Source organism: Podarcis gaigeae (genome assembly GCF_964106915.1).
Source record: "Podarcis gaigeae genome assembly, chromosome: 4".
NCBI classification, from domain to species: Eukaryota; Metazoa; Chordata; class Lepidosauria; order Squamata; family Lacertidae; genus Podarcis; species Podarcis gaigeae.
Genome location: NC_139677.1, coordinates 86,689,990 through 86,717,033, shown reverse-complemented (window position 1 = coordinate 86,717,033; position 27,044 = coordinate 86,689,990). Strand labels below are relative to the sequence as shown.

The following is a 27,044-nucleotide window of genomic DNA, read 5'->3' as shown; positions in this document are numbered from 1 at the left end:
AACTGTCCATCTTTCTAAGACCCAACAAATTTCCCCCCTATTTACTTCCCAGTTTTAATTTGACCGTGTTATCTACTTGATTAGAGACTAACCAGAGTCCTAAATATTTGATGACTTTTTACTGCAATCCAAACTCTCACAGTAATAATATGTGCTGGGGGGGGGGGGGCAGCCAGGGGAAATGTCTTGGACCACTGGACTTGGACTATTTTGTCTTGCATTCTGATAGATTGCTGGATTCTTGGATTAAAACCAGCATTTTGGAGACTGAGTTTTCTGTTTTGTGCTGCAATAACAGTGTTTAACGCAATAGGGCTTTAATGTGGAGAGTCATATTTTGAGATGTGTTGCTTGCACCTTTGTGCCTGGTTTTCCTTGTGATGCCTTATGACCCAGACTAAGAGCTTTGCAATAATAAGAAGGAGAAGGAGACGGAACGGGGGACATAATTCATTATATAGCATTTCCCAGTAAGCTTTAACCTTATTAAAAGACCACCACTTATGATGAAAAGAACCTTCTTTCTCTTTACATTTCCAACACTTATTTGATATAGAGTTATACAATTTTTTTGCCAATTTACTCAGTGTTAGATACCTGTCAATCTATCATTTTCATATAAATTTCTCTTAGACCATAACATGCTGTAAATTTTATATCCATATTCCACAATCGTTCCCATTGGGTGAGGAAGCCGCCTTGGTCAGAGGAAGCCCAAGAAGTGGTACCACCATGGACACACCACCTCCGTTGCAGAAGGGGTGCTGGTTTCTGGCGAGATCTCACCTTAGGCAGTGAAACGGAAGGCGCCACCCCTGGTTGGCACCATCATGCTGTACATTCTGGCACCAGCAACAAACTCAAGAGATTTGCTCAGGGCTTCTCTGCTCATTTATGGTCTATGTAATTGGATAGGCTTACGTATCAGACATCTTGTCTGCAACATTGGTGTATATAAGAATTGTGAATGGACTTAGCGTTTTATTGCTCTCATTATCTTATGATAAAGTTTTATTACGTTGCATGATGCTGTACTTTTATGCATGCACCCTGCCAAGTGCCGCGGAATTTTTAATGGTGACGGGTGGACTTAACAAAATAAATGTTTTAAATAAATAAATAAAACAGGGATGCAAATCTGTGAGGGGTGATTGCTCTTGGGAAATCCTCTTATTTATTAGATTTATAGACTGCCCTTCATCACAAGATCTCAGGGCAGTTCACAAGATAAAAATACAAAAGTACAAATAAATAGTTAAAACAAAAACAACAAAACAAGAACCCCCCTCCCACAAACATATTTTAAAAGCTGTAGAATATTAATAAGCCAAAAAGCCTGGTTGAAAAGAAATGTTTTTTGCCTTGCGCCTAAAGATATATAATGAAGGTACCATGTGGTAGGGGCGCCGACATTGAGAGGGTGCTGTCACAACACCACCCAGCTCCTGGGTTCCTGAGCTGCCAGACAGAAACTGGGATGAACAAAGCAAAGATCTCACTTGTCCCAGCTGCCGCCCAGCTCCTGGGCTGCTGGGCAGAGGCTGGGACTGGGGCATGTGGAATGCACTCGGCGGTGGGGTGTAACAGCCCCCTCAATTTTGGGTGGGTACTTCCTCCTGCCCAAAAATATTGGGGGAACTGAAGCCCACTCAGCCCCCTATACCCAGCGCACCTGCTCCCTGGTCTCCATACCTGCTAAAAAGAGGCAGGAAAGGACAACCCAAATGTTCAAGGGGCTGGAGCAATGCCCACTTCAATGATAGGGTCACAATATTTGCAGCTTTTTAGTTTGGGAAAAAGGCGAGTAAGTGGGGGAATGATAGAGGTGCATGGAATTACACATGATGCGGAAAAGAGGATGGAGAGGTGAGGAATTTCTCTTTCATTAATTCTAGAATCAGGACTCATTCAGTGTCAAAAGATACAGAACAGGCAAAAGGAACTATTTCTTCACATGGTGCATAAACTGTAGAATCACCACAAGACAGAATAGGCAAAATGATGGAAGATAAGCCCATTAATGGCTATGAGAGACAACGAACCTGTTTCTGGTTATCCGAAGCGGGAGAATGACGCTGTGCTCATTTCTTACTCGTGGGATTTCCTTAGATGTATGGCTGGCCACTGTGAGAACAGAAAGCTGGACCAGAAGAGCTTTTGATCCAGTAGGGCTTTCCTTGTGGTAAGGAAGAGGTTTTGTGATAGTGCTTGACAAATGAATTCCTAGCCAAGGTGAAATCTGAACCAGGGACTTTCTTGCTCATAGTTCATACCATGCTCCCCTATACCAGATCATCCCTCTAGCCTAGCTTACTATTTTAGTCCTGTCCGGTCATTCAGCAACAGGTACTGAACATTCATGGTGTTGGTGGTGAAAGCTGGTTCATTTGCACCCCTGAACAGAGAATCTAAACAGCCCTGTGCAGACAATGAAATTAACCATGCCTGCTTGTCAGGGGCAGAACGTTTCCTGCACACACATATTCACACCCCATATGTATACAGCGTCCACAGATACTGAAAAACAGATCAGGGCTTTGATGTTTGAATCATAGACTTTTTAGAGTTGGAAGGAGCTGTCCAACTCACAGCTCAAAGCAGGAATCTGCAGAACTCCTGGCATATGGCTCCTGAAATTGTGCTAGGAATCAAGAGGCCCATCGCCTCCTGAGGTAGCCTGTTCCACAGTTAAGCAGCTTGAAGTATTAGGAAGTTTCTCCTAATGTTTAGCCAAAATCTGCTTCCCTGCAAATTCCGCGCATTAAATTGGTCTACCCTCTGGAGCAACAGAGAACAAGTCTGCTCTGTCTTCAGATATCTGAGGAAGACTCACATCATATCACCACTTATTGGCTTTTTGGTTTATTGTCTCTTATCTTTGGAAGGTGTCTGGTGGGTTTAGCTTTCACACTGTTGAGTTCTTTTCTTCAAATTATTGTAAGACACCTTGCATAGGCATTTCCCAGAAGGCAGTCCAAAAACATTTTAAAATGATAAAATAAATCAATTTTCTCTTTTCCATAATAAATGCACCCTGCTCTCCATGGCATCATTTTTTGTTGACTTCATCTGAACATCATCCCACCACCAGCAGCAACAATGGGAGTTGTGGTCCAACAACATTTGGAGACCCAGGCTTGGGAGGAGACTGTTTTAGCTTGTCAATGCCTTTCTTAAAATGTGGCAGTTGGACCTGGATCCTGAAGGGATGGTTTGCGTGTGGCCATGGGCCACAGCCCTACTCAAGCCACTTGTTCTTCAGCTGAGTCCATTCACAACGATGCACTTAGGTGATTATAGACTCTGGATTTAATGGTTTTATCAAAGGCTTTTTTTCCACTGGAGTTCATGGAGCTTATCTCTGGCACCTCTCAAATGGTCATTCTAAGAGTACAAAGGAGGCATTCATGGTGAGCTCTGGCCCCTCTTTTTCAAACAAAAATAAAAATATGGCACTGGTTTTATCCTTCTCTGAGGGAGTTCTGCCTCGAAAGTGTTGTCCTGAGTGTACCACTATCCCTTCAAATAAACAACGGGTTAGTGAAGGAAGTGCAAAGACGGAGGAGACCCAAGGGGCCTTTCCACACGTGTGTACTGAGGGGGAAACCATCCATCTGCCTTTTGCCCGTGTGGACTACTAGAGAACGTTTTCCCCGCACTGAGAGAGGGCGCGTGCACACGAGCGCGCCATGAGGGGCCGTCACTCCCTCATGAATTTGCGGCAGGGCCGTCTCTCTTCCGAACCCATCATCTGTGTGGCGCGCGTTAAGTAACCCTCGGCGCCAAAGGCGCTGAAAAGCGCGCGCTCCGCTGCCGCCATCCCCGTTGTGTGCGCGAGTGTGTGTGTGTGTGTTTGTGTATCTGCTGAGGGGCGCCAGGGCGGGAAGGAGGGAGGGAGGGAGGGAGGGAGGGTAGCGGCGGTCGGAGCAGGAAGGCGGGAGGAATAGCGCATGTCTTCATTTCTGAGCGCAGCCACTAGACTCCTCTCTCCCCAGCACCACCAAACTCTCCACCATCTTTTGCATGTGAAACATTTGCAGCCGGACAGAAACCTCTGCCAGGGCTATGGAGACTGCGGGAAAAATCCGCCTCAGCAGGATGGCTTGCTGAGGGGAAGAAGGAAGGCGGGAGGGAAGAGAGAGAGAGCTTTATCCAGAGACGAAAGGGACGAAAGAAGAAGGGGGGAGAAAAAGAGAAGGGAGGGGGAGGGGGAAAAAACCACCCACCCTCTTCTCTTTTCTTCCCTACCCCATTTTTAATTTTTTCCCCTCCGTCCCCCCCTTTTCTCAATTTTGTGTCCTGCCCCCCCTTCCCTCCCCCACCACCAGCGTGTCCTCAATGCCTCTCTGAACAACATCTAGGGAGAGAGCGTGAGGAGGAGACCCGGGGAGGCAAAAGAGAAAGAAGAAGATGAGGATTATTTGCAGACAGCTTGTCTTGTTGTTTTCTGGCTTTTGGGGACTCGCAATGGGCGCTTTTCCTAGCAGCGTGCAAATAGGTAAGCGCTGCATTGGGTTGGGAGGAAGAGGAGGGTGGCGGCGGGCGGGGAGGGGGAGGACGGGACGGGGAGGAGGGGGCGAAGAGGGGACAGAAAGAGTGGGGAGGGGAGGGGGAGAAAGGAAGAGGGTGGGAGGTCAAATGCGGGCCGCAGGAATTGGGGGGCGAGGGGATGGAGAGCCCTTCCATATACCCTCTTTCCTGCCCTCGTGTTTGCGTGATGGGGAGCAGGGCGGCGTGGAAGGGGGGGGGGAGAGATGGTGAGGCTTATGCCTCCGGGGTAGGGAGAGTCATGCATGTGTGAATGCGTGCGTGTTGTGTATAGTGTGTTGGCAAACTTGGGAAGATGCTCACTGAGCCAACCCCCCCCCCCCGCAAGGCTCACCCTTGAGCTGCCTGCATCCCCAATTCAGGATGCTCTGTGGAACCTCGTCTAGCACAGCCTGCACGTTGCAGTAACCTATTTGCCACGGAGCGGGAGGAGGGATAACTGTTCTTGCTTCAGAGCCTTTCCGGGCACTACTTGGAAACTTAGAGCATTTCCACACACACCCCTGCTAATGTCGATATTCCCAACCCTTTGGCCTCCCCCTCCCTAGCACCAGCTTGGGTCTGTGCCTCTTCTTTGCCTGGTCCAGGTTGTCTTCCCTTTCTGCTTCCCCCCATCTTCGGATGGGACACAGCTCTTGAATCCCTTCCAGTTGCAGCTCCATCACTGCATCATTTCTCATGCACTCCAAAAGGTGTTGCTAATAAGGCTGCCGGCCCCGTAGACTGCAGAGGGACAAAGTTCGTGGTGCTCCATTTCCCTATAGATTATTCTCCCTGCTGTCCCAAGGTAAATGTACATCTGCACAGGCACATAAAAAGGGAACGTGCCCGTATACCCCCCAACAGATGTCTCGAGAGAAGATCCACTCTTTAATCTGCCTGCCACTGAATACCAGGGAGGGCCAATTTAGCAATGTGTTCAACGTTAACAGAGACGGATGCTAAATGGTTTCAAAGGTCGCTCTCATCACAAGAGATATGGCTATTTAAGGCATGAAAAAGCAGGACCAGTGCAGCTCTGGAGCCCCACTATGGGAAAAACAGGAGCTGGGATCCTGAAACCTCATATCTCCGTGTGCATAAACATGTATTTTTTTACAAGGAGGACCTAAAGATGCTGTTTAATAATAATGTAGAGTTGTTTTCACTATAGCTGCTGCCTGACACAGAAACAATTAACTGTAACACTTTTTATTGTTTGGTATCATTTATTTATTGGTAGGTGGCCTCTTCATCCGAAACACAGATCAGGAATATACTGCTTTTCGATTAGCAATTTTTCTTCACAACACCAGCCCCAACGCATCTGAAGCACCTTTTAATTTGGTTCCTCATGTAGACAACATTGAAACAGCAAACAGCTTCGCTGTAACAAATGCCTGTAAGTAAAAAAAAAAGTCATTTATGTAAAGTTGCCGTCAGATGACAGTGAAATTAAGAAGAGAAAGCATAATTACATTCCTCTTCAGTTTCAAAGTCCCCGTTCCCTGAATGCATTGAAACCCTAGTTAGTTTCTATCCTTGGTGAAATCCCTTAGGCTTCCTTGTACTGACTAACTGGATATGGCATTTACTTTAGCATTATTACTGTAGTTTCTTGCTTTCTGGTTTCTATGGTGATGCATTTTGTAGTTGTAAGTGTGTGTGTGTGTGTTGATCAATTTAGCAGCCTCCACAATCTCTCCTCTCTGCCAACAGGATATGGCATGCCTTGTCTGTGTTTGGAAATAACCCCTAATATTTGTGATCACAAGTGCCTTCTAATGGCTAGAGCAGAAAGGCGGCTGTGAAAGCAGTGGTGTGCAGGGTAATATATTGGAGTGGCTTGACACTGCAGTTGATCTGGTGATGTCACTTGAGGCTGCCCTGCTCCTATATTCTGGGTTGTAAATGTCGCTTATCATCTCGTAATGCATACATCCTGTGGATATGTCTCCGTGCATCCATACATTGGTGCCAAGTCAAGTTAGTATCTGATCTACTTGATTGCACACACCACCCCAACTGGAACTGTGCCCCTGTGTATACGCGCTAGTGCATTCGCCACATATTTTTTAAAAGGATGGTTTCCCCCCCAGATATGATAGATTGTTGTTGTTGTTAAAGGATATATCTGAAGACCCCCATTTTCAGCATCCCAGCCTGCTAAAACACTGAGCAGGACATATGTGAAACTGAGAGCAGGAAGGCACGCAAATCATGCCTCTTGTTTCCATCAATTCAGCTTCAGTGGATTTTGGTAGCTCTGCAAAATCAGAGCTATCTGTGTCACAGTGAAAAACCTCTTTCTTTTAAATTCAGTTATGAATCTTGAAAAATGTACGTGCATCATTTCAACTTCCAGTTCTCCCACATGCCTTCTCCCCCTCCTTTTATGGCATCGTTGGTTTGTTTGCTTTGTCCTTAAACAAGCAGTTCCAAACACTATTTCTTTCAGAGGTAGATATGTATTGCAGAGGATTTTCTTAGTGCATACCCTTAGAGCATATACGTACAAAAAAACAACAGCTGAACTTTCTCGCATTAATATCTAATATGATATTTTACATCTAAACATCAGGATACATCTCATAAGCTTGTTCCAAAAGACAACCTGCGGGGCAGCCGTCAAGTGGAATTGGAGCGATTCCTTTAAGTTTTTCATGACCTTGGCACCTTGTTGAACAAGGAAAGCTTCAAAATCCACACAGTGTGCTCTCCTCCTCCCAATAAGTCTTATGCAGAATGATTTATGCTACATAAGTGGGAATTCTTATGCTATATATTGATAGTACTGGAGGAAAGATTCCTGCCAAAGTATGCTTCATTGACAAGTGTTGCAGCAGTCTCCTCGAGGTTTTTGCAGGCATTGGGCATGGGTTTCCCAACTTGAGTTAACACTGCATGTTTACAGCTTTGGGGTACTTATATTCAAAGGGCTTGAGAACCTGAGTTTGCATCCTGTTTTGGAGATTATGCTATACGGTACTGTCAAGCATCTTTGCTTAGGATATCAAGTATTTTGTATAAGCACGCGGCTAATCAAGAGATTTGGGGGGCAACTCTGATATATATGGAATCACACACACATGTATGGAAGAATGATTTTGGAAGCAGCAATTATAGTTCTCTGGATTCAACGATTAACTAGTTTTAATTTTCTGTGATGCAGGCAAAGCTCTTAAGTGATGCTATCTTTTCTCCTGGGTTCTCCCCTCACCGCCATCTTTTAAAACAGTCTTGCAGTTCTAAACAATTTTAGTAATCGATTGGTGACAAATTATCTCTCACACAGTGGAATCTTAAGGGAAATTATGTGCATAATTTAAAGTACTCTGACAGACCATGCTCAAGCCATACTTCCAGTTGTGTCTGTATCCTAAAGTTATATACTCTGGGCATGGTGCACTTGGAGTCAAGTCTCATTTGTTTTGATGGATAATTCCAGCATGTACTCTGCCCATTCACATGGATGGAACTTCATTTAGCCGGATGGACCCTTTAAGGGCAGTTGCTTTTCTTTCTTTTGTGTCTTGAAGTTGTTGGGTTTTGTATTTTTGGAAAGGAGCAGTCAGAATTATTTCAGTGTTTGGAGAAAAACTGCTAATGAAACATGGGCGAACTGACTGACAATGAATGAACATATCACATGTCCCTTAAGCTACACATGAGCAGAATCCTGAAAAAAAATCAATTGTCTGATAGCTGGAGGACATTGGTTTCCATGTGATTGCATTTGCTGGGTTGACAGAAGCTTCCAAAGCACAGATGTGTGAGATGTTCTAACCTAATTAAAGATCTTTATGGGGAGGGGAGAATGCAGTAACTAATACTGTGGCAAGCCTGACCAATCTGATTATTTTGGAGTGGCTTTTGTGGGGGAAACGATGGCAAAATTCAGAGCAATTCAGTTTAGAACACAAGTGTGTGTGTGTGTGTGTGTGTGTGTGTGTCCCAAAATGATACGGTACAAATGCCTCTCAGCTACTGGACAGAAATGAATATTCATGTGAGGTCAAGCATAAAGATCTAAGACGTGATCAGTTCGCTTTTTCCCCGTTTTTCATTTCACTGCAGAGGTTACTTTTTGAAGCTGCGGTGCCTGGACCATTTTGTGGGTTAGGAACAACGAACAAGGAGCCTGAAGGAGCTGTGTCTTAAAGATGAACTAGCATAATCAGGAATGATACAGTAGATGCATGAGGAATCAGCTGGATTTTCTCTCTGTCTCTCTTTGGTAGACTGCCATGATGAGGTGGCTGCTTCTCTGGCACCTTGATAGTTGAATACAAACACTTACAGACTTAAATCTATTCTCTTATGTTTTGCTTTGTACAAAGCCGAAGATATATCCTATTTGTTCTGGCTTTGTAGAGGCCCCAAACCTTAAGAAACACAGGTTATTTTAGCATATAGATTCTGTTGTGGTTCAATAAAACTGACATGATTTATGTTAGTTTAGTTCTCATTTCCTCCTGTTTATGTGCTGCGCCTCCCCCCCTCCCCCATATATTGCTTTCGTAGTGCATATTTTCTTGCAGGTGAGAGAAAAGTGTGTTAAATGAAATTGGGCTACAGTTTATTGCTAAATATGGATTGTGCATAACTTTAATTGCTAGAGTGTTATAAAACTTAAATCCATATCATTAGAGCAGGGTTCCATAGTGATTGGCATAACATATGCAGAAATATATATTTGCTATTGCACTTTTTAAGCTCCAAATGACATTTGGTTTTTAATGGCCTGTATAGGAGTATATTTGTTCCACTTCATGTTAGAAATAGTGTTTTTTTATTTTAAAAAATGTAATGAACTTTACAATGCATCAACACACTTCTGCATACATATTTTTTATAAGTAATCATCTGAAGACTTCCTATTCTAGAAAATTAATTAATGTGGACAAGTGTGACAAAAAAACACATGTTGACCTCCAGATGTAACCATTTCTTTTGCAACAGTCCCAGATATTCTGTTACAAAACTGCTGGTGAGAAGCAATCCTGCAGTTCCCCCGCAGAGGACAATGCAAAATTAGAAAGGATAAATCTAGAATTGTGCTGTCAACATTTTTTCTCCTTAAAATACTTCCCTTGCAGCCTGACAGTCCTAGTCCTTCCCTGGTTCATATTGGTCCATGTACATGAATTAGGCAGATGTTGAAATCAGTCACTGTCCTTCATAATCAATGAGTTAAATTTCCGGCTGCATTGTCCCAGAACAAATAGTTTGTCACCCAGTGCATGACCCAGATGAACCAAACCAGATGGAATCAGTCTATTGCTGTTGCCCCATTCAGATGTAATGTTGGCAATCACCAAACCATGATTAGATGATCAGGAACATGTTGAGGACTTCCCTTCTCACACCTCCTCTTTAGTGCAACCTGGTGTCCCACTTGAAAACAATGGGAATGACTTACTTGGGTCAATTGATTTAAATGGATCTACTTTGAGTACACTTAGTCAGCAATAGCCCTAAAAACAGAGAGAGGATCAACAGCTATCCACCGTCAGTTAGCACCTGGGTAGCAGAATGTGGATGCGTGCAGATCACCTGACGATAGTTCTCTTCACTATAGTTAAGTGCATTGTATTTTTATTTATATTATAGTAATTATTTCTAATATTTCATTCATACATATAAATCAACAAATACAAATTTGATGCAGATCTATGTCTTCTTTTTTGGTGATGTGTTTCCACTTTTTGGATTAGGTGTAAGAGATCACCCTATTCCTCTTGCTTGGGCATCCCTCCCTTTTCAGTTTGGGAGATAATTGTGATTGGCATTTAATCTGCACTGAAGTTATCACCAGTGATAGCACCTGTCCACAGTTTGCAAAACTGCTTCTGGTCATAGTTTCAAACTTTGTTTCGGTGCTATCACTAGTGAAATTGTTGGTGCAAATGTAATACTAACCATGGTAATCTCCAAAACTGAAAGATTTGGCATTCTCTATAGCCAAATCAAGATTCTCTGACTGAGTAGGACTGCATCTGAACTGTTGATTTCTGATCCTACACCTGCTGCACCAGCAATTACATGTGTTGTAGGAAATTGACACAGTACAGTATTGTATCATATAATGTGGTGTTTTGCTGGCTTTACAGGGATAGTATCTTGGTGTTGTTGGCTGGTATGCTGGTACAAGTGTTAGAGATCACTCTGTGCACCAGAGTGTGGTTTAGGTAAAAGTGACTTTCCAACCTGGTGCCCTTCAGATGTTTTTGACTATTTCCCCCATCATTCCTGACCATTGGCTATGCTGGCTGGGGTTGATGGTCCTAAACATTAGGAGGGCTGGGGAAGGCTGAGATAACATGAATGTGATAAAGGTAACGTATGAATGTGACTGAAGAAACTTTTAGAAACATTAACGTAGAAGTACACTTCTCAGGAAGAAAGGACACTAAACAAAGTGTGGGAGGTGTGTACTCATTGCATTATAGTGTGTGAACCATTATTATTATTATTATTATTATTATTATTTATTAGTAGTAGTATACTGCCCTATACCTGCAGGTCTCATAGCGCTTATCAATTTGTTTCAGCTTAACTATCTTCTGGAGGAACATGTCATCTCAATGATGCTATTCTGTTTTAAAACAGGCAATTAACAAGCAAGCTTGCAAACTTTTTAAAGACTGTGTCAGGTGCTTTAAAAAAATAATCTAATTTATATTAATCTACTGGATGTAAAATATGAGAGTTTGCAGTACTCAAGTCTTCTTATTCTGGAGCTACCACAGTTAAAACAATTGAAAATTCTGAGGCGGCATATGATCCTCAGATGCTTACAGGTGGTACTATGTCCTTCCCAATTATTGAACATTCAGCCCCTTTTATAGAGTAGTGTGTGTGTGTTTTGGTGTGCATGTGCACATTGAAATGGATGAGTGTGTGGAGGACTTCTCAAAAACCAGAACTTATAGCTGTAGAGGTTATATGTCGGGGCATGTGAAGCTTAAATCATTTTCTGTATTTCTCATCTCTGTAGTTCAAATAGTAAAACTGCATTGGTTAGAAAAATATATCAAATTTGAACAGATGGAGACAAGGTTTACAATTCATACATCTGTTTGTAATGCTGTCTCATTTTTCATCATCTTCCAACAGAGGTCTTCAGAAAACCGTCTGGTGCCTCTTTTTACAGTGTCCTTTGTTGTTGAGATTTTCCTTAATTTATTTTTTATTATGCCTTACATCCCTATAGATTTCTGTAGCCTTCTAGATGTTGCTGAATTACATGTTCCATCTTCCCTAACCATTGGATAATTCTAGGTGGGGCTGATGGGAGTTGAAGTCCCGTCAACATCTGGAGGGAGACAGGTTCCCCCACCCCTGACCTATGGGATCCAGAAATGGTTTACTACTGGAGACTGAACTGCTAAATAAGATTCCTTCCATCCCATCATTTTCCCTTGATGTTCTTAGCTTAATGGGTGATAGCCAACACCTGCATGCAAATAGTGTTTGAGTTTGCATTGTTCCACTAGCAGTTTCTGTTTCTTGTTCTTTCTTGGGGCAGCAAATTTGTATGGAGGTATATAATGAATTACTGTGCTGTTAAATTACAAGATGAGGTTGAACTCTAGAGAGGTGAGATTATTGTAGCTGACATCCTCCTGGGTGTAAATAACCTTTTAAAAAAACACCACATACTCTTTCTAAAGCCAAATTAAGGAGCAGTAGCAAATGTTTAGCAAATGTAGGGAAATGGGTGATCAGATCATCAGAGATTAATATATATATATATATATATATATATATATATATATATATTAATGCTTCTTTCTTTATTCAAACTTGTTTGTTTCCTTGATTGCTTCCCACTTGTGTTGCACTGCATAGTCATTGGTAAGAAAATGTTATGTTTGCACCCTGCTGATTAGAGGAGATAGCCAAATTAATCGAGTGTGTTATGCTACATCCCTAGTTTGATGTAAACTAATTCTGTTTTGGTTTAGGGAAGGAAAGGAGTAACTGGATTTTGGATTAAAGTATATGTAGTCAGATTTTAACATGCCTACAACATTCTCTGGGTGAGACTTCCAGTACTTGCGCAAAAGGACATTATATTGGCTTTATGTACTACGCCAGTTAAATCTTGTCTGTTGCCATCATTTTACAGCCTCTGTGGGCATATCTATACTGCAGACTAAAAATGGCTCAACAGGTATTCCTCTTTCTAAATAAATCCTGGGGACAATAATTCTGTGATGGGCAGTTAGTGATCTGTGGCATGGATTTCCCAGCTCCTCCATCAAATTATACTTCACAGGACTTTAACAGGGGGAAATTCTCAGATTTAGACTGGTATAAAAATAAAATAGCGTAGTGTAAATATCATAGGTACATTCATAGTGCACTGGAGTTTATTGAACAGCTGCTGAAGTGCAGAGATAACCACTATGTGACAAATGCTTTGCCATCAGCAGATGGAGCTGTTCATTTCTTACTCTCTGGTATGTAAGGCATGTCAAAAGTAAAGCAACCCTGCTGGGAGAGCTTCTGACTTGTCCATGCTTATTCTGTGGTTGAAGCTGGCTTACAATATAATGCCAATTCTGGACCGCCTGGCACTGGCCGCCGATTAGTTTTCTGGTCCCAATTCAAAGTGCTGATTTTGAACTACAGTGGTACCTCGGGTTAAGTACTTAATTCGTTCCGGAGGTCCATTCTTAACCTGAAACTGTTCTTAACCTGAAGCACCACTTTAGCTAATGGGGCCTCCTGCTGCTGCCACGCCACCGAAGCACGATTTCTGTTCCCATCCTGAAGCAAAGTTCTTAACCTGAGGTACTATTTCTGGGTTAGCAGAGTCTGTAACCTGAAGCATCTGTAACCTGATGTGTCTGTAACCTGAGGTACCACTGTATAAAGCCTTAAATGGCTCATAACTGCAATACCTCCAGGAGCGTCTCTCCTCAGATGAACCAACCCAGACTCTGAAATCATCATCTGAAGACTTTCTTTGTGCCTTGGGGTGTGGCAACATGAGAATGGATCTTTTCCATGGTGTTTCCCCATTTGTGAAACGCTCTCCTCAGGGAGGCTTCCCTGATGCCTTTGTTGCGTATCTTTAGCCACCAGGCAAAAACAGGCCTTTGGCTAATTAAACAATCTATATGGTCTTTTCAACTAGGGGTGTGGTGTTGTTTTCGTTGGTTACTATGTTATGTATTTTTGTGTTTTTGTATTGTAAACTGCCTTGTAATCCTTGAACGAAGGGCAGTATACAAACTAAATAAATGAATGAATAAAATAAGGTAGCAAAAAGAAAAAGAAGTATCATGAAGTATTTTGCAGTTAAAATATCCAGATACCTGCACAGGCGTCAGTTAAAGTGTTTTCAGCCATCTTTCCCTTCTGACTCTGTACAGCCCTTCCATTCCAGAGGTCCTTGTGCCAGAGTAACTCTCAGCATATTGTGCCTACTTGCCTCACTGAGAGAAGTGTTCATGGGGGCTCTACAATAATATTTTCACCCTGGATGCATCGTGCTTAAGAGTTCTTTTGGCTAATTTTTGTCATCTCAGGAACATTAGTCTCCTGTGGCATATTTTTGCCTACACAGATTAAATACAATGGAAAGCTAAATGATAGCCACCACCACCAAAAATAACAATCTATATAAATATAAATATAAATAGCACTAGCAACGGCTATTTAAGTGGAAACTTTGGATGAATTAAACAACCTACTGACTCTGGAATAGTTTCATTTATTTTAATATGGCTATATCTGGGTCAATATGCTGTGGATTGCAACATTTCCCTTTTAATGGTTGGCAGGGTTGCCAACTGCTGGGTGTTGGTCACAAAAAAGAGGTGCTTTTGAAGCACTGGGTTATGGAAGTGGGGAGTTTGAAATATGCTGTTTTTCTAAAAATTCTTAGGTTCCCCCAACTCACTAGGGAGTCAGGATTTGCAGTGGTTTATGGCATAGGGGGAGTGACAGCAGACTTCAAGTTTTGGCACACATCACCCAGCCAAAGGAGTGTGTTATGCTACATTCCTAGTTTGATGTAAGCTAAATTCTGTTTCAGTGCTAGGAAGGTTTGATTCTGGTAAGCTAACAGTAGTTTGAATAAACCCCATTCACATATCACAAGGGGAAAATACTTCAATCTCTTTGCAATTGGAGCAGGAGTGGAATTGTGAGCCCAAGGCTCATGCATGCTTATTTCAGTAACCATGGTTTAGAGTAATGCCTAAACTGGGCCAAGGTGAAATACTTTGCTATTTGATAAAGGCAAGCCAGTGTTTTACTGTCTGAATCCTATTAGTGAACCAGCTCCTTTATCCTCTCTGTGTGATTCCCTTCATGCACAATATTGCCATGAAGCAATCTCAGTGTAACTGCATTGTGAATCCAAGTGCCAAAGACTCCCCTTTCCTGTACTAGTCTCCTGCAGACTGTGGAGATGCTTGCCAAGGGTTTGGATGATGATTTGGAAGCAGCAGGTGTCAGGAGAGGTACCAGAGAGTTAGAGAAAAGGTCTGCAGTGCTTAATAGATCTCAGGGAGCAGAGACATTCTGAAAGAAGCCTGAGCTAAACTGAGCCCTTAAAGTACCAGAAGACAACTGATTTATTCTCCAAGTCCTACCTCTCAACTGCGACCTGGAAGTTTCTTAAAGGTACAGGGCTTCACCTTAAATTGTTGCACCATCATGCCTCCCAGTAACTGCTTTAAACCTTCCACTGATGGAGAGAATCAGGTGCTATGGATTGCTGGTGTGTTAGAAGAAGAAGAAGAAGAAGAAGAAGAAGAAGAAGAAGAAGAAGAAGAAGAAGAAGAAGAAGAAGAAGAAGAAGAAGAAGAGTTTGGATTTGATATCCCGCCTTTCACTCCCCTTCAGGAGTCTCAATCAAAGCGGCTAACAATCTCCTTTCCCTTCCTCCCCCACAACAAACCCTCTGTGAGGTGAGTGGGGCTGAGAGACTTCAGAGAAGTGTGACTGGCCCAAGGTCACCCAGCAGCTGCATGTGGAGGAGCGGAGACATGAACCCGGTTCCCCAGATTATGAATCTACCGCTCTTAGCCACTACACCACACTGGCTCCAGTACTGTTGTGCTGTGTTGGAGAGATCTGACTTGCTGGCTTCCAAAACAGAGGTGGATGCTGAGTCTTCTTTCTCAGGGTGATGCCTCCCTCAGAGTTAAGAATTACAAAACTGGCTCTGGTGCCCCAAATAATTTTGATGAAAAATTTTCGGACCTCTGTTTCTATCTTTCTAAAAGTAATCACTGCAGGGATATTAATGTGTTAGAAACATGGCTGGGGATAACTGAAGTGGTAGAAAGTGGAGCTTTAGCCACAACAGTAGCAGAATCTACCAGGACCCACTGTCAATAATAATAATAATAATAATAATAATAATAATAATTTATTATTTATACCCCGCCCATCTGGCTGAGTTTCCCCAGCGACTCTGGGCGGCTCCCAATCAAGTGTTAAAAACAATACAGCATTAAATATTAAAAACTTCCTTAAACAGGGCTGCCTTCAGATGTCTTGTAAAGAGAAGATAGCTGCTTATTGCCTTCACATCTGAAGGGAAGGCGTTCCACAGGGCGGGCGCCACTACGAGACGGCCCTCTGCCTGGTTCCCTGTAATCTCACTTCTCGCAATGCGGGAACCGCCAGAAGGCCCTCAGTGCTGGACCTCAGTGTCCGGGCTGAACGATGGGGGTGGAGACACTCCTTCAGGTATACAGGACTGAGGCCGTTTAGGGCTTTAAAGGTCAGCACCAACACTTTGAATTGTGCTCGGAAACTTACTGGGATCCAATGCAGATCTCTCAGGACCAGTGTTATGTGGTACCGGCGGCCACTCCCAGTCACCAGTCTAGCTATACCATGCAGAAAGCTTATTTTGCTATACCATGCAGAAAGCTTCCATTCAGTTTTCAGAGCACTGAAGAAAAATATTAAGAAATTACTGTTTGTTTGTTTCCTTTCACTTAACATCTCAGATTGAGATTAATAGTGTTGATCGCTTGCTTCCTCAGTTCATTTACATTCGTATATACTGGGTACTGTACTCTTTGAACTCTAAAGTGTAAAAGAGAGTTGGTAGTATCCATGAGATTCTGTGTTCCTCTTCTGACGTCTGACAGATGGAGGGAAATTGTGCACTTCTATTTTCTGCTGAAACACCTGAATGCTGATTAGTTGCTGTCTAGAAAGGATCTTTCTACTGACAGCCACTAAGGCCTCTCCATCTATTTGCTTTGCAGGCCTTCTGCTTGCTAGGATAAAGAATAAAGTAAGACCAAAGTGGTGAAAATCACCACAGTATATTCAAAGCTGCCTTATACTGAATCAGACCATCTAGACTACTGCAGTGTGCTCTGACAAGCAACAACCCTTCCAGGTTTTAGCCAGAGTTCTTGTTTTCCAGTTCTTGCTGCCTGAAATCAGTTTGACTGGATTTACCTGGAAATTAGCCAGGAGTGTTATGTATGCAAAACATTTGCTCTATCACTAAGCTATGGAACACCTCAGTAGCAAGCTAGTAATAGTGCTGTATACATAAACATAAATGCCATCATATAGCACAAGCATATGCAAACCCATTCAAATTATTCCTGGATTGGAATGATTTGTTCAGAACAATTTTCACAGCTATAATTTTTTTTTGCAATTGCTCTATTCAGAGCACCAACCAGCTTTTAAAAATCATTTGTGTTGGGGTATTGATCATTGGACCCCCTTCAATGCCAGGGTCCACATCATGTTGGGCTTTTCTTTGCTGATCAGGTTGTGTGTGTGTGTGTGTGTGTGCACTTAACTATATGTCTTGAATCTTGTTGCTTGTTTGGAATACTCATATGCACCAGTGAATAGGCAATTTTAGTTTGGCTCCATGAAAATTGCAAATATTTTTGTATCCCTAACTTGAGAGTTACTTTAAGCACACTTAGGAGTTTGCATAAATCCATGGGTGTTTTGATTTGTTTCTTAAGACAAGAAACCACTGCATGCCATATCACAAACTGTTATTGGAAATTATCATAAAGTTCAAAGCAGTTTGCTGTGCAAAGTGGATGACAGCTTTTCAAGCAACACAATTGCAAAACTCCACTGGGAATGAGGAAACAAGCTACTTTGCAGACTACAATCCAGAAAAACCGCACAACAAAATAGCTATGTGAAAGAAGGAATAGAATAAATTATAGAAGTATATGAGAGCAGAAGACATATTCCTGCCACGTAGAAAAAAAACAATGCATAAAAGGTACCCCTGCCCATACGGGCCAGTCGTGTCTGACTCTAGGGTTGTGCGCCCATCTCACTTAAGAGGCCGGGGGCCAGCACTGTCTGGAGACACTTCCGGGTCACGTGGCCAGCGTGACAAAGCTGCTCTGGCGAGCCAGCACCAGCGCAGCATACAGAAACGCCGTTTACCTTCCCGCTATAAGGCGGTACCTATTTATCTACTTGCACTTAGGGGTGCTTTCGAACTGCTAGGTGGGCAGGAGCTGGGACCGAATGGCGGGAGCTCACCCCACCGTGGGGATTTGAACCGCCGACCATACGATCGGCAAGTCCTAGGCACTGAGGTTTTACCCACAGCGCCACCCACGTCCCTAGAAAAACCGCACAACAAAATAGCTACGTGAAAGAAGGAATAGAATAAATTATAGAAGCATATGAGAGCTGAAGACCTATTCCTGCCACGTAGAAAAAAAATAATGCATACATGTTTGCAAATATATGTAATATCTGCAAAAGGAATATACTTCTATAATTTATTCTATTCCTGCAAATATATGTAATATCTGCATTACGTATCATGGATTCTATGTATCTTAAATATGATATTTTCACCTATTTAACTTGCAAGATAAACATAGAATATCATCAGAATGTAGAGTTATCTATGGCCTGTTATATACACCTTCTTTTTCTCTGTTGGTGGCATTGCCTGCTCATGGCAAACAAATCACTCACTTGTTGCAAGCCGAAGCTTGATGGGGTTACACTCCTGTGTAGGAGTGGGTTGGTAGTTTGGGAGGTACTCCTGGATCCACCGTGGTCACTTGAGGCTCTAGTGGCTTTGGTGACACAAAGTGGATTCCACCAGCTTCAGCTGTTGGTCCAGCTACACCCTATCTGGACAGGGATAGCCTAATTTCTGTTGTCTTTGTTCAGGTAACCTCTAGGTTAATTACTGCAATATAGATGGGGCTGCCTCTGAAGATGGTTCAGAAACTTCAGCTGGTGCAGAATTGGGTGGTGAGAGTGCTCACTGGGTCAAGATGTTTGAGCATATAACACCAATCCTGGCACAACTGTACTGGATGTCCAATTCAAAGTGCTGATTTTGTCCTATAAAACCTTAAATGGTTCAGAACCACAATAGCTCAAGGAGTGCTTCTTCCCACATGAATGGACCCTGAGATCACCCCCTGAGGCCCTTCTTTGTGTGCCTTCTCCATGAGAGGTCTGGAGGGCGGCAACAGAAGAACAGGAATTTTCTGCTGTGGCTCCCCATTTGTGGAATGCTCTCCTCAGGGAGGCTCTATAAACCAGGCCTTTGGCTGATCAAACAATCTACGGCTTTTTAAATGTGAGTGGGGTGGGCTATTGGTTTGTTTCTTGTTTTGTTATGCATTTTGTGCCCTTGTTTTGTATTTTTATGTTGTGAACCGCCTTGTGATCCAGTGTGGTGTAGTAGTTAAGAGCGGTGGACTCATAATCTGGTGAACTGGGTTCGCTTCCCTGCTCCTCCACATGCAGCTGCTGGGTGACCTTGGGCTAGTCACACTTATTTGAAGTCTCTCAGCCCCACTCACCTCACAGAGTGTTTGCTGTGGAGGAGGAAGGGAAAAGAGATTGTTAGCCGCTTTGAGACTCCTTAGGGTAGTGATAAAGCAGGATATAAAATCCAAACTCTTCTTCTTCTTCTTCTTCTTCTTCTTCTTCTTCTTCTTCTTCTGATGTAGGGTGGTATCAAAGTTAATGAATGGATGAATGAAAGGAATTAATTTTTGAATGCTACCACAAATCTCCTCAATAGGCTGGTCTGCCTTGTTTGCTGTAGGTGACAGTAGGCCATAATTTTGTGTTTCCGATATGCTCTGAAATGGGAATGGAAAAATCACCTTGGGTCATACATTTGTTCGTCGTAGTGTTGAGGCAGAGAAGAATGAATGAATTCTGATGCTACTGGATGTAACTCTTGTTTGTGCACATGAACAGTGGCTAGAGCAGCGATCAGGGAGAACGGGAATACAGTCATACCTTGGAAGTTGAATGGAATCCGTTCCGGAAGTCCATTCGATTTCCAAAATGTTTGGAAACCAAAGTGTGGCTTCTGATTGCCTGCAGGAAGACCCGCTGGACATTTGGCTTCCAAAAACCATTCAAAAACCGGTACACTCACTTCCGGGTTTCAATCGTTAGGGAGCCGATTTGTTTGGGAGCCAAGGCGTTCAAGATCCAAGATACAACTGTATCGTCAATGGCAATTTACTTGTGAAGCCTCTCTCCTGTTACTCTTCAAAGCTTGGGGAAATACACACAAAGTTAGCAAAAATATGGTGGTTCTCTATTTGTAAATTGGTGTTTAGTACTGACATTGTTCAATTCAAAGCATTTCCTGACTCCTAGAGGAAAAAACCCTAAATGGAACAATAAAATTGAGCCACAGCCTGCTAATGTGGATGACTAGTGATTAAAAATAACTGTCCACCATTTTTTTAAAAAAATTATTTTATTTTAAAATATGGGAGGCCATTAGCATGGGAGATATTCTCACTATATATATATGGTATGTTTCCTTACAAGGGAAATCTATGTTACAGCAGTGCATTCTTCTCTCGATGGCACATATAGTTCCCATTAGCTCTAATGCAAGTTAAGTGTTTGCACCATGAGTTATAGCCCAAAGGATTAGCTATTAAAATGTTGGTTTATTAGGCAGTGCAGTAAAGAGGTTGCACTGCTTTCCCTCTGAGTCTTTTGCTAAGAAAGTATTGTCGGAGGACTGTTAGGATTTATTGATGTGGTAAGCAAGTGGTTTGTATCTAGTTCAATATTCTCCTCCGGGACCCTTTTCCTGCCAAAAAAAAATGTTTTGCACAATTAATTAAAATTAAGAAAGTTAAACTTGCATCTACCTTTGATTACAGAACAAATGCTTTCTCAGAAGATTGTCTCTGTTAATTGCAAACGTACCACCAATTAACTACCTTTAAAATCTACAGTGGAACAAACAAACAAATCCCATAATTAACTGATTCAATAGTTTCCTTTGAGATAACTTCGTAAAGGTATTTCAAGTCATGTGTGTATTCATGAGCGAGTTGCTGTGCTGGGACATTGCGCTTGTTCACAATAAGTCTCAAATGGTATGTAGTCCTCTAGCACACAGATTGCCATCTGGAGCAACCTGGCTTCATCTGAAGATGGCCAAGTTTTGATATTTAATCAGCCAGTCAGAGGAATGCTCTTATGCCACTAAGAACATTTAGTGACCATTTGCTGGCAATGTAGGTGAAGTTCAATGAAGCACATATTTTGGAATTGGTCCATTGCTGCTCTTTATAAGGTGGTGGTGTCAGCAGCAACACCACCACCCAACCACTGGAACTGGAGCTGTCCTGATGGCTGTGTTCCAACAACACAGTGGAGGATTTGCACATTGTTGCTCCTGTCTTTCTGTTTAATGCATATTAGTGGTCCAAAACAGTGAGAATGAAGACACCAGTCCATCACATGACTGTACCAGGGAGGGAATTCCATACACTTGGATCCCTCTTGTAAACATCTTGCACACAGGAGGGTCCTGCCTCGCAGCTTGAAATACTGGGCCATCTGTGCAAAGCATAAATACTACCACTGAGCACCATTGTGCTAGAGTCTGGGTAAACAGTAATGCATGTTTGGAAAGGAAGTGCCAAACTCATTGTGAACAAGTGCGGCATCAATGGCAGAGTGTATCAGGCTGCATTCTTTGCTATGGCTCGCTTTTATTGTGTGGTGGAAACATAAAGAGATCTCTGCCAAGCAGATGACTGTGGCTTCTGCCTGTTCAGCCCTATTCACTGTTTTTATATTAGAATAAGCATCCACAGGGATGCGGGTGGTGCTGTGGGTTAAACCACAGAGCCTAGGACTTGCCAATCAGAATGTTGGCAGTTCAAATCCCCGTGACGGGGTGAGCTCCCGTTGCTTGGTCCTTGCTCCTGCCAACCTAGCAGTTCGAAAGCACGTCAAAGTGCAAGTAGATAAATAGGTACCGCTCCAGCGGGAAGGTAAATGGTGTTTCCGTGAGCTGCTCTGGTTCGCCAGAAGCGGCTTAGTCATGCTGGCCACATGACCTGTGTACACCATATGCCGGCTCCCTTGGCCAATAAAGCGATATGAGCACTGCAACCCCAGAGTCGGCCACAACTGGACCTAGTGGTCAGGGGTTCCTTTACCTTTACCTAAGCATCCACAAAAGGCAATTTAGTGGAGAAACAAACTATATTTTGAGTGATGATACTGTTCATAAGGAGATAGTATAAAGAATTACCTGCCATTAAAATGCATATTTTGTGGGATCTCTGTAAAGGGATTTTCTGTGTAAATTCATGGAGAAGGAAGCCATAGAAGATTCCGGCATTGCAGGGGTGGGACTAGATGACCCTCAGGGTCCCTTCAAACTCTACAACTCTATGATTCTGTGAAATGAAATGCCTTTGTAAAGGATTAATGGCTAAACAGTGAATATTTGTTGTCAAATATTAGGTAAGCGGCATACCTTGATGATTTTTTCTGTTTTATTTTATTATTATCAAGAACAGCCTTTATACATATTCTGCTTAAGTAAATCCACCGGTTTGCGGGGGGGGGGGGGGGGAGGGAAGTGCCTTAAATGAAGAGATTAAAAGCATGGCTGACCTTCTTCGTGCAGGTGTATTGGATAGAAATTCTTTTGATTTCTGGAGGAGAAAATAGTTGAATTGGCAGTGGATTATCATTTGAAAGTCAATTGTCACCTTTTAGGGGGAAACTCTGTTGCCAACAAACCTGTCTGGATGCATAGCCAAAAGGCAGCTGTGTCTCTGCATGAGCTTTTTACACTCCCTCCCCACAGCTAATTCAAAGGCCCAAACACTAAATCTAGCACTTGGGGACAGTATGTGGATATATGATAATCCCTAAAGGACTGTAAGTTTCATTTACTCTTTGAGGTAGTTTTTTTATTAAAAAAAAATGGCTTCAGGAATAATTTAATAACTTTCTTTATTTACTTATTTACTTTTTTCCTGGCAACACAATATGTGATAGGAAAATATGTGATAGGATATATTAGACAAAATATAGGTTAGAGCTTGTTGCTTGCTTTCAGCGCTTTCTACATACAGATTTATGTCTGAGGGAGAGGGAAAATCATCTTAGCATTGGAGTAGATTGCTAAGATAAATTCATTTTGGCATGTTTCAATCAAGTGCCTTGATTCACTTATTGTGGCCAAAGCATGGATTGGGCATTGTGAGTGGGCAGCACTTTACTGCAATAAGATAATGGGCTCCCTCTTCCCCTTTCCTTCTGTTCTTACACGCCCTGATTCCCCTTACATCATACTGTACCTCATAGTTTGTCTCTGCTCCAGGACTGGAAACCATGGTTTTGACTACAGTCAAATGGTTTGTCTCTGCAACATCTGAACTCAGCCCACATGTCGGCAAATGGATGCTGTCAGGACTGCCGCTAGGTCCCAGCTCACAGAGGACCAACGCCCAGTGGATATTATATACAAAAGTCTTTATTGAAGTTTAGTTTCCATTTCCAAGCTCTGGGCGCGCAGACCCACGTCTTAACGCTAGACCGGCTAAGTCCCCTCTGACTCACTGCTCCACCCACACCAGTTTAAGATTCTAGCCCGGCTCCACCTCTTGCGCTGCTCTTTCCTGCGTTGGGTCCTTCTGCCCTCTGGGGTTCCCTCCTTCCTGGACTCCTCTGACGCGGAGCCTCCTGAGTCTTGCCCCTCCCTCCGGCGGGCTTTAGGACCTGGCTCCCTTCCCGGGCTCCCCGCTGTGCCGCGCTCCTGTACATTTGAACTTGGCGCGCGCGCCCAGCCGGTGACTTTCCTTCTGACCGTTTCCCCGCTTCCTGATGTGGGTGTTGCCAAACCTGACTCCTCTCCTCCCTCTGGTGGTGAGGACACTGGTCCCGACTCCTGGGACTCCCCCTCCCCACTGCGCTCTGGTGGAGACGCTGGCCCTGATCTCCAGCTGCTGTTCAGGGACTCACCGCTGGCCCCTCCCTCTTGAGGTTTCTCCCTTGGAATCTCCCTTGCTCTGGCCACCGGCGCTCCCTTCTGTGAGTCCTCCGATTCGCTAGAGAGGCTTGTGGAATAACTCTGGCCACTGTCACTGCCTGCGCCCCCCTCGTACTCCTCCTCCTCACTCTCCATTTGCTCCCCCTCCTGTGTCTCTCCTTCTGAACCCCTGACAGATGCTTTTTTCCAGTTCTGAAATTTTACTGTAACTCTCAGCATTGCTCAGCATTCCACAAAGATAAGGACAGCTTTCCTTTCTTAACAGTTATCTAAAATGCTTCAGTAGTGGAAATTAGCGTAGTCAGATAGTCCAGGTGGAGGGTAGGATCTGTTAAGCCTGCTTTTGAAGATTTTTCGGTCATTGTTTTAAATCCACATGTGAACATTTAGCCTACTTTTTCTTTCGAGTTCCTGATCATGTGTTCCCCTTCCCTTTGCCCATTCTCTTCCCAGCTTGTCTTCATCTCTGAATTCTGTCTCTGGTGTTTTTATGTCACTTTCATTCCTCTGAATCATACCACATTTTAGCTCTTCTGCTTCCATGGGCTTGCCTCCATTTTACCCTATCCTCTACCTCTGATTAGCTTTGCTACTGGCATCCAAAGATCCTTCTGTCTGCTCCAGCCCTCTGAGACGTTAGGGTAGCTCAGACGATCATTGTCAGCAGTTTTACCACTACTGAAAAATCCCTAAGTACATTACGATATAGATTTCTTTCAGTGGCCATTGTGTGTGCAATCTTATGGATCTGATTGAAGTAAATGGAATTTGAGCCTATTGTATTATGGTTGCAGCCTTATACTGCAATCCTGTACATGTTTACATTGAAGTATGTTCCTCTTTGTTTAATGGGGATCATTTACAGATAACACTGCAGCCTTATTCTGTAATAGTTCCCAACTGATGCTGTTTCCTGTTATGGAACTGCATCCTTAAATGATGACCAAGTCCACCTATTTATCATGCTAAATGTTGCCTTTGTTACTTGGCTCAGTCAGTTTCTAATTCCTGTTATGCAGAGCATAATTCATGGCTGGGGAGTTGCAGCCAAGAAGATGTTGGCAACATGCATATCTTGACCAGGTTTGCCAAATCTTGACTGAAAAGATATCTCTTCCCCTTTTTAATAGCATGCAGATTATGGATTGGGCAGCTTCTCCAATTGTACTAGCTCATTAACATGAAAAGCTGCATATGTTGAATCTGTGCTGCTACACACTAATTAAAAATACAAAGCACTGTTTTTCATGCATGACCAAAATGTGAAATCTAGAAATGATATCTGCTTAGGCACACACAAAAAGGATAAACTGAAGTGAAAGAGGGCGGTTTTTATGGGGAACAAAAGTAGTAAAAGAGAGAAGATACTTTGCTGGAAATTGTGGGGCTAATGATAAGTAGTGATGTATGGAAGTGAGAGCTGGACCATAAAGAAGGCTGATCGCCAAAGAATTGATGCTTTTGAATTATGGTGCTGGAGAAGACTCTTGAGAGTCCCATGGACTGCAGGAAGATCAAACCTATCGATTCTTAAGGAAATCAGCCCTGAGTGCTCACTAGAAGGACAGATCGTGAAGTTGAGGCTCCAATACTTTGGCTTCTCTTCAATACTTCTCTTCATGAGAAGAGAAGACTCCCTGAAAAAGACCCTGATGTTGGGAAAGATTGCGGGCACAAGGAGAAGGGGACGACAGAGGACGAGATGGTTGGACAGTGTTCTCGAAGCTACCAGTATGAGTTTGACCAAACTGTGGGAGGCAGTGGGAGACAAGAGTGCCTGGCGTACTCTGGTCCATGGGGTCACAAAGAGTTGAACACGACTAAACAACAACACAATGATAAGTAACCCCCAATGAGGATTTATATGAAAATGTTGTAGCATAACAGTTCAAGTCCCACCGATTGCATCATAACTTGCCACCTCAAACTAGCTATCTCTGTTGAAAATGGATCCTTGCTTACTGTCATGGCCTCAGACCAGGAATCCTCAAATGCTGACTTCTCCTATAATAGTTTCCCCAAGGAGGATGCACTCCCCAGTCATTCCCTGGGAAAGTGAAGAGGAAATCCTACTGCAAAGTGTAATATGAACACACTGCAGAAAGTCAAACAAAGAAAGCTGAGCAACCCCTGGGGCATATATGAAGCAAAACAGCCAGGTCTTCTTTTTGCTGATTACCCAGATCCACAAAATGGTGTTATCATACACCAGTGGCCAATTATGCATGATTGGAATTGCAACAGGCTTTAAGGAGAAGAGCACGACAAGCTTAACTTCTCTGCAGCACACCAGCATGAGTTTTGTTCTGGATTAATGCCATTTCATGGATCATTAACTGTCACACACCTGAGATATGGCAGCCTTTTTCAACATGCATATGAGCCTTTTACAGAATAAGCCTGCATAGTTATCTGTGAGTAAACCTTATTAAACAAGTAGAAACATAATTCAATGATTTAGTTGAGATTCATGCATAGCAGGAGGTTGCTCTAGATGACTCTCAGGATCCCTTCCAACTCTACAGTTCTGAGATTCTATTATTCTATGTCTTGACTGGGCTATGCCTGCTTCTTCCTACTGTTCCTGTATACAGAAACTTAATTTGAACACATGCCAATCAGCACTTGTGCAAATGAAGTTAGTGGCACTTAGGACAGTAGATGGTCTGGTTCTGCGCTTGCCCGTTTAAGCACTTCTGGTCTGATGAAGCCTATTGGCACCAGCAGAGCTCTGCAGTAACCACAGCTAAAGAATCCCTGACAGATGGCCATCTAACCTCCAATGAAGGAGAGTCCATCACCTTCTGAGGCAGTTGGTTCCGCTGTTGAACAGATCTTACATGGAGGTATACAGAGTTTCATAAGCAACAAATAGACTCTAGTCCGTGTGTTAAGAAAGAAAGAAAGCCTGTAACCCTTGTAGAACCTGAGAAATGAGGTAAAATGTGTAGCCACTGATCTCCTCTTTTGTTCTGTGAGAACCTAGCCTGTTGCAACCTTTCAGTGGGAATGATATTTAGGAAAGCAGATGTAGCAAGGCAGCTGCAACCTCTAAGGGAGCCAGCACAGTCATGCTAAGCTCCGCTTTGGCTTAAAATTATATATGAATTCAGCCATGCTATGGAGGCCCAGGTTCATTGGCCATGAGCCTGCCTTGAGCATGGGGCCTGGGGTAGAACTTTGAGCTAATCATTATCCCTGAACATAAACTATCATCCAACATTGTTGT

General features: G+C 43.1%; 1 protein-coding gene across 8 annotated transcripts in view; it reads left to right on the top strand.

Moving 5' to 3' along the window:
* Positions 1-3,920: 3,920 nt before the first annotated feature.
* Positions 3,921-27,044, top strand: part of GRIA4 (glutamate ionotropic receptor AMPA type subunit 4) — a 232,997-nt gene continuing 209,873 nt past the window's right edge. For 3 of the 8 annotated variants that reach the window (XR_014563572.1, XM_083736359.1, XM_083736358.1), the window contains exons 1-2: positions 3,922-4,498; positions 5,771-5,929. Coding sequence is in view for 7 of the 8 variants with exons in the window: in XM_083736359.1 (XP_083592485.1) it covers positions 4,411-4,498; positions 5,771-5,929 (247 nt within the window). In the remaining variant the exon portion in view is untranslated. Of the gene's footprint in view, positions 4,499-5,770; positions 5,930-27,044 lie in introns of all 8 variants that reach the window. The other 5 variants (XM_083736362.1, XM_083736363.1, XM_083736361.1 and 2 more) reach the window with 3 other exon arrangements.